At 38.6% G+C, this 8,136-nt stretch overlaps 1 protein-coding gene across 3 annotated transcripts in view; it reads left to right on the forward strand.

Annotated features, from left to right (window-relative positions):
* Positions 1-8,136, forward strand: part of XPOT (exportin for tRNA) — a 62,143-nt gene that overhangs the window by 37,351 nt on the left and 16,656 nt on the right. For all 3 annotated transcript variants that reach the window (XM_019514656.1, XM_019514658.1, XM_019514657.1), the window contains exons 7-14: positions 609-793; positions 1,171-1,339; positions 2,855-3,091; positions 3,629-3,667; positions 4,746-4,808; positions 6,068-6,192; positions 7,604-7,748; positions 7,856-7,975. In XM_019514656.1, coding sequence (XP_019370201.1) covers positions 609-793; positions 1,171-1,339; positions 2,855-3,091; positions 3,629-3,667; positions 4,746-4,808; positions 6,068-6,192; positions 7,604-7,748; positions 7,856-7,975 — 1,083 coding nt within the window. The remainder of the gene's footprint in view (positions 1-608; positions 794-1,170; positions 1,340-2,854; positions 3,092-3,628; positions 3,668-4,745; positions 4,809-6,067; positions 6,193-7,603; positions 7,749-7,855; positions 7,976-8,136) is intronic.

The raw sequence follows: 8,136 nt of genomic DNA on the forward strand, positions 1-8,136 counted from the left end.
ATTACCTTCCTCTGGGCTTGGAGGATCGTCTCCTTAAGGAGCGACCACTCCCCTTGGACACCCGGCTCCCCTCCCCTCTGAGTCTTCAGCGCTTCTCCAACTATCCTCCTTAGCTCATTGAAGTTCGCCCTCGTAAAATCTAGGGCCACCACCTGACTGCTTGCCTTTGCCACCTTGCGCTGAATGGTGAATTCTAGCAGGCAGTGGTCACTGTTGCGCAGGGGGTCAAGCACCGACAGCCCCCTCTCCAGGTCATCGCCTGTGGCCAACACCAAGTCCAACAAGGCATCCCCCCTTTTAGGAGTTCTTCTGATTTAATGTTTAGCAATTTGTGTCTTTTCAGAAAAGAAAATGGCTTATTACGCATAGTTGTTTCATGAACATGGGGGAAAAGAAAGAATCGGTGTACTACAGAAACCGCACTACAAACTTTTTTTGAGTTTTCTAAGTTGATAAGCGCTAGAAAATGCATGTGAATTATGAATTACTTTGTTGCATCTTTCAAGGGCATGCAGTATCCGGGGAATATGTGAACACGTAAAAGGCATCAGTTCAGTAATTTTTGTATAGAACTTAACCTTTTTTTCACCCTTCACTCCTATTCATAGGAGGCCCGTAGGAATACCTTATTGAAAGACACAATGAGGGAACAGTGCATTCCAAGTCTGGTGGAATCGTGGTACCAAATCTTACAAAATTATCAGTATACTAATTCAGAGTTGACCTGCCAGTGCCTTGAAGTAGTTGGAGCTTATGTCTCCTGGATAGACTTGAACCTGATAGCCAATGAAAGGTAAGAGTTTTTTGTTCTTCCTGGAATAGGACTGGTGATGACTGTGTCTTGTATGACTTTTTTTTAATGCAGACTCAAAGAAGTGATGCTACATTTCCCTGTGCCCTGCGCTCCTGCCAAGAAATAAATATTCAGGTTACTTGGATGTTACACGTTTCTAAAACGTAAACGTGAGATTTAAGCTGTATAGTTTTGTTTTCAGTCTCCACACATTATTTTGTATACGTTTGGTTGCGACGGTCGCACTATGTGTAGACTTTAAAGCCAAACTGAAAGTAGGAAAAAGAAAAATGTAACTTTATAATAACTTGTTTTAGTCTGTGTGTGTGTGAACTTGCATTGTGTTTGTACGTGAATTAAAGTTAGTCTTTTTTCAGGTTTATAAATATGCTGCTAGGTCACATGTCTGTAGAGGTTCTCCGGGAAGAAGCATGTGACTGTTTGTTTGAAATTGTAAATAAGGGAATGGATCCAGTTGATAAAACAAAATTGGTAGAATCTTTGTGTCAAGTGTTACAGTCTGCTGGCCTCTTCAGTATTGATCAGGTTAGTAAATTGATAATATTTTTGGGTAGAGACAAGTTTTAAGTAGTGACATAAGCAGGGCTTTAAAATGTTTTGCCACATACTTGCCAGAGGACTAAGCGTGTAAGGGACTGATTTTATCTGTACTGTACTTAATGGTACTATATTAATTAAATCTCTTATTTTTTTGTTATAATATAATTTATTCCATCTCTGGTTTTATGACTTCTTCTTGGCTTCTTACAACTCCTTTTTTTTCTTTGTTTCATTTGGGGTACCTTTTATGCTTCCTCAGTTCCCCCCCGCCCCCTCTGTGTTTTCACTTCCACCATCATTTACTGTAGTTTTGTTTTTAAATTATCTAATTATTCATGCCTGTTGTCACACACAACCTTCAAAACTTTTACAGAGAAATTTTAAATAGCTCACAAAAGCTACACTACTTAGGCATGAGTAGTACTTTTTAATAAGGAGCCCAGTGTCAGCATAAGGGACTGCATTTTCTCTGGGGTTGTCCTTTGGGCTCCAGTTAAAACACATCTTCTGAAATGTGAAGCACTCCTCCTGCCTCCATCTGGCTGCTTGAAAGCAGGCAAAAATATTCTTCAAATCTTAAAGTCTGTGTTTTATAAGAGCAAATAGCGAGTCTCTACTATGCAAACCTTCCCTTATCTTAAGGGTTGACAACATTTTTGGGCAGAGTGCCAAAAACACCCACAAGCTTGACTTGTAAGAAGCTGGCATGACCATGAGGGGTCTGATCCTTGTTCTAGCAGCACAGTCCTGGCCCCTTCCCCACTATCCACCCAGACGGGTATGTGCCAAGCAAAATACCTTCACACGCCATGCTCTGACATGCATGCCAGCGTTCACTTACCCTTTCTTAGCTGCTTTGAGGGAAAGTCTTTGTTACTCAACTCTTAGTCTTGAATGTAATTTTTATAGTGATTTGTTTGAGCAGAATTATAACTTTATACCTAATACTTTATTTCTTTTCATTCACCCTTCTAAAACTTCTCTCAAGGGAGATATTTCAGTAATGCTACTTGACATTGGTTGGTGTTTCTGCAAATTCAAACATAAATCTGCTGCAACTTCTTGTTTTAGGACAGAAGAGTTGATACTAATAAGTTCCTAGTTATCTTTTTACTCCACTGTTCCTAAAATGAGCTATGAGTTGTTATTTCTGAATAGGGCCTCTCCTGTACAATAGCAACTTCTTTCTGTGCTTTGTGTTGGAACAAAATGTACCTTCAAATGGAATCAGAAAAAAATAACTTATGTGACTTCACCTTGAGTCAGGGAGATGAGAATAAAACTAACCGGTCCATAAGAGGGAGCAGGTTGCTGTATTTTGGAACTTAGTCTGCTAGGCAGCATTGTCAAATGTCATCTAGACCAAGATTAGATGCATTTTTCTTAAACGTACAATGTACCTATACAGGTGTACATAGTATCAATCATAAATCTATGTCATTTGGGGTAGCTGCAGTTCTGCCACAGTTTTAAATATGATGTTTCATGGTGTTCCTGCAGGAAGATGATGTGGATTTTCTAGCCAGATTTTCTAAACTGGTTAATGGAATGGGCCAAGCACTCATAGCCAGCTGGACTAAACTGGTTAAAAGTGGGGATATGAAGAGTGCTCAAGACACCTTGCAGGCTATTGAAGCAAAAGTAGCCTTAATGTTGCAACTGCTAATTCATGAAGATGATGACATCTCATCTAATATTATTGGGTTTTGCTATGACTACCTTCACATCTTGAAACAGGTAGATTTGAAATACTACTAACTACTACTATTAATTATATGAGCATGGCAACTTATTTGCTTTACTATATTTACCCAAATCCATAATGACCTTTACTGTAATAAGAGCCCCTGAAATTTAGATTCTATACATGGAAAATTATAAATGTGTTATAATTTTCCATGAATAGAATCTCATTTTTGGGAGGGTCATCTTCTGTTGAATCCAAGATGGCTTTCCCTCCCCCACCATGCTGATTGAGGGTAGAGGAAAGCTCATCTTAGATTTGAGTAAATCTTGTAATTGCATAAGAATATTTACTTTGCAAGTTTCCTTAGTGTGTATTTTCTTAAAGGTTTTGTAATTAATAGTAACTTTTAGTCCATAGATATACTGCTTTATACAGCTATGCTTGATTTAAAGGATGTGATCAGATGTCCTGCATGTTCTCAAAATCTGCTTGAAACATCCTGAGAGTTTTCATAGAGGCAACTAACTTTTATAGACTGGGAAGTCACTTATAATGAAACTTAACATTTGAAATATGTTTTATTGCAGCTTTCTGCATTATCAGACCAGCAAAAAACTAATGTAGAGGTAAGAGTAGTTAAAGTTTCCTTTTTACCAAATATTGAATTTCATAAGTAACGTTATTTTGGCCAACACCCATTCTAAAATTTTCAGAAATAAAAATGTTTTAATTTTAAAGGACTTTTATAGAAAAATTCAGATGTGTCAGAATCAAAGACTAAGTCCTTCTCCTGCAAAAAGTCTCACCTCTACTCATTTTCCTTTTCCAATACCCATTGGCTCTCTTTTCACCTATTGCCCTTCCATCCAGTTGTCAGTCACTTCACATTTTTTTCTCTAAGACATACAGACCTTCAGATCTAGTTTTGTTTAATTTCTTAAGCATGAAGCTCGATGTTCTCATCCATTCCATTTTTACCTTTATTGAATATTTTTTCATGGAGAGATTTTGGAGCCAAATTTTTTAATGCAAACTTCTAGAAATACCACAAGATAACATTCTGAAAATGAAGAGGGTTAACAACTGAAACATTGGGTGAGCTTTAATTTAAAAAAAAACAAAACAACTATGCCAGTCCTTTTTAATTACAATGGAGCTGTATTTAGTGACCTTTTAAAGTATTGAGTCAAAATCATAAATATTTTGCTTGTAGATTCTTTTTTAAAAGTCTTTGTTTTCTCAGGTTTTACATCCTGTGTATAGATAGAAGGTGAAACTTCTATAGTGAGGCTTTTACGATGGGAAGATTGGCACAAATCTTAATTTTGTTGGAATAATGAGAGCCAATATGCCAATGCAATAACGTTCTGCCTCCCTGTCTTGTCCAGTTACTTTGTTATTGTTGAACTCTGGCACTAGCTTTGCCAGAAATTGTCAATTATAGTAAAATCTCTCCTTTTTAAAAATAACATTGAATCTGAAAATTTGGGTAATCTTAAATTTCACAAATTCTGTGGAATCTCATTTTCATTAGGCCTTCTTGAGGCTTTTATTTTAGTTCAAATAAACACTAGCTATTTTAAAATGCCTCCAATATTGAGGTAAAATGAAAAGTAGGCCAAAGATTGTGTTTTATGTGTAGCTTTCTATTACGTGTCTTTTCCTGTATACTGAACAATTGTTGTCAATTTTCTTTTAACATAGGCAGTTATGTTGGCTGTTATGAAGAAATTGACCTACGATGAAGAATATAACTTTGAAAATGAGGTAGAATGTTATGTATGAGTAAGCTTCTCTTGTAGCTGCCAAATGTTGGTTCGATTCAGGGGTGGCCACCCCGTGGCATGGTTGCTACAAGTAGCACAGGCAGCCTTTTTGTGTGGCTCAGTGCAGATAGGGGAAGGGATAAGCTGTACAGCAGCAGAAAGCGTAGGAGACAGAAAGCAAAGCAACAGGTCAGGCAGGGAGCACAGATAGCAGAGTAGCCAGGCAGGCAGGGGAAGGGGGATTGGTGTGCAACTCTGGCAGGGTGTATGGGGCTAATTTGTAGCATGGCTGTCAAAAAGGTTAGTCCCTTCTGGCTCAATTCATTGGCCATTTGTCTTTAAAGACAGAGGAATAACCTATATTTGAGCAGGTAACTTCTGTTTTCAAATTTAAACTTTTAAAATTTAAAAAACATAAAATGTTCCTTTTTTTTAAAACTTTTCCAAGGAAATATTTTAGACTTTGTTCTCTTGATACAAGAATCTTCTTTTCAAATCAGTGGAGGCTATGTTTACATCAAGAAAAGAGGCCCTTAGGTCATTTATAGACATGCTTGGGGGTGGGGGCAAAGAGCTTTAATTAGCACAGCTCTGAGAGCTGTGCTAATTAAAAGTGCCCTGAGTGTCACGAGTATCAGCATGCCTGAGCTGAAAAATGGCAGTGGGTTATTTTGAACTAAAGCTCATTGAATGCGCCTTAGTTTAAAGCACCCGACTGCCATTTTCATCATGGGGACACTGATGTGCTTGTTGCCAGAGTCTGCTGGAGCACAGTAATTATCACGTTCCAGCAGAATCAATTACTCAAGTCTGCTCGGAGTAGCCTCCCTACACACGTATAGGTGCCCTTAAATATTAGCATTTGGGTGATAACTACTTAGGTTTCTGAGCTGAAATGTGATTTGAATCGCAAGAGAACTGAGCTCAAATACTGGTGCCTAGCTATGCTACCTGAGTTATCCCTGCTCTGTATGTTAAATTTTCAAGGTATGGGCTTTCTAGTGCTGCATGTCCAGAACCTGAATGAACCTATCTCAGTTGAAGTCTCCAGAAGGCCTGTACAGTACAAAAAATAATAAAAGGGCCTGTCATTATGAAATAAGCAACTAGGATGACTTTTGTGTTCAAAGGAGTATTAGATGCCCAGTTAATTTTCACAGTATAATTTGTATTATGCTAAGTTTGGCACAGGCATAATATTTAAATGCTTGTCTTTTTTAAATATGTGACTGTGGATTATATGAAGAAATAATGTTACAGGGTGAAGATGAAGCAATGTTTGTGGAGTACAGGAAACAGCTGAAACTACTGTTGGACAGACTAGCTCAGGTCTCACCAGAGTTACTTTTGGCTTCTGTCCGAAGAGTTTTTAACACTACGCTTCGGTAAGTTTATTTCTTCTAGTTTGTTTTATGAGAGTCTTCTCTGTTTCATGTAGAGCTTAGGTTTGAACCAGCAATGTGGGTTACTGCTTTCTTATGTGGCTTTTGTGAAAATTCTCAGGTAAATTTTTCTTAACTTTTAGTGATCAGTATGTCTTTTTTTTTCGTGCAAAAGATAAATACTTTATTCTTTTACTCCTGTCATTTTAGGAAACCTCTTGAATAGTTTTGTCAACAGGTTACTATTTTTTTAGACTCTAAAATTGGTACCTTTTCTGAAACTTCAAGGGTACCACCTATCCTTGCATTTTCAGAACTAGTATTTCTCCTTTAGCCTTTCATAGCATGTCTGAATGGATTAATTTTCACTGTGAAATAATTTTCTTAAAATATTTGGGATAACTCATTCTAAACTGTCAAGTGAAGTTGGGTGGTAGTAGAAAAGGTAATCGTTTCAAATATTGGTAGTATTAAGGCAGGGTAAGATGAAATGAAATAGGAGTAAGGAACAGCAAGAGCAGGAACGTGAAACATGGCCTATGGGCTGGATCTGATCTGCTAAGCCTTTCTGTCCGGCCCACTGGACTACTAGAGCTCCTATAAATGTGCAGCGAGGCTGCTCCAATGTGGTGTAGATCCAACACATCAGAGTCTGCTGGAGTGTGGAAATTAATGCACTCTAACAGCCTCTGGTGTCACTTGTATTAGTGTCCCCCTGCTGAAAATGGTGGTGGGGCACATTAAAGCTCATTGAACAAGCTTTAAGGAGTCCTGCCACCATTTTTCAGCGTGGGGGTGCTGATGCATGCGATGCTCGGGTGCTTTTAATTAACATGGCTCACTAATTAAAGTGCCCCGCCTCCCAGGAACACATCTGTAAACCCTCCTAGTGGGCCATCAGAAGCTTGGGGATGTGGCTAGAGGGAGTGGCCTTCTGCAGAATCCAGGGCTCTTAATCCTAAGTGGTCATTGTGGTTGGTAGCATGAGGGCAAGCAAGAGCTGATGCAGCACTCTCTTCCTCTCCATTTCAACCCCCCCCCCCCCGAATGCTGCATTCCCCATCACAGTGGTGGAGGGGATGAATATAAGATAAGCTTCCAATAATTAGATTCTATACATGGAAAATTATAACAATATTATAACAAAGATGACCTATGAGGGTCATCTCAAACTCCAAAGTCCTAGATTTGGGTAAATTAGGTAGCTTTCATTTGCCCAGTTAAAGTAACTGATACTTAGCTTGTATGTTTAATCAAAACTTCACATATGTAGTCCTTTTCATGCTGTGCATCGCAAGGAACTTCTCAAGAAAATACTAGTAAATATATTTATCTGTAGAACTGATAGTTGGTTTCATAGAGCTTCACTGGCAAGTTTGACACATTTGGGCATTATCTTGTGTCTTTTTGATAGAAACTGGCAAACTACACGGTTTATGGAAGTAGAAGTAGCAATAAGGCTGCTGTATATGCTGGCTGAGGCTCTTCCTGTATCACATGGGGCTCATTTCTCTGGTGATGTTACAAAAGCTACTGCTTTGCAGGATATGATGAGAACTGTAAGTATTTGATGCAATTAAGTGTTTTGTTTTGTTACCTGTTAAGTCTTTCATGTTGAGGAAATTGAGATGTCACTTGGCTGAAGTCTGATTAATTTCCCCTGCAGCTGGTAACATCTGGTGTTAGTGCCTATGAGCATACATCAGTGACTTTGGAATTTTTTGAAACAGTGGTTAGATATGAAAAGTTTTTTGCTGTTGAACCCCAGCACATTCCAAATGTTTTGGTAAGTATTAACATTTGCATAAACTCCATCTTTTCTTCACTTATATCAGGGCTGTTCAGCAGGTGGCTCATAAGTGATATGTAGTCCCTAAAGGGTTAGCATCTGGCCCACAGGCTTCTGCCTGGCCTAAGCTGCTTCCCCCCTCCTCTTCCCCCCCCCCC

The sequence above is a fragment of the Gavialis gangeticus genome, unplaced genomic scaffold, assembly GCF_001723915.1.
Source record: "Gavialis gangeticus isolate Ggan-Ray unplaced genomic scaffold, GavGan_comp1, whole genome shotgun sequence".
Taxonomy (NCBI): Eukaryota; Metazoa; Chordata; order Crocodylia; family Gavialidae; genus Gavialis; species Gavialis gangeticus.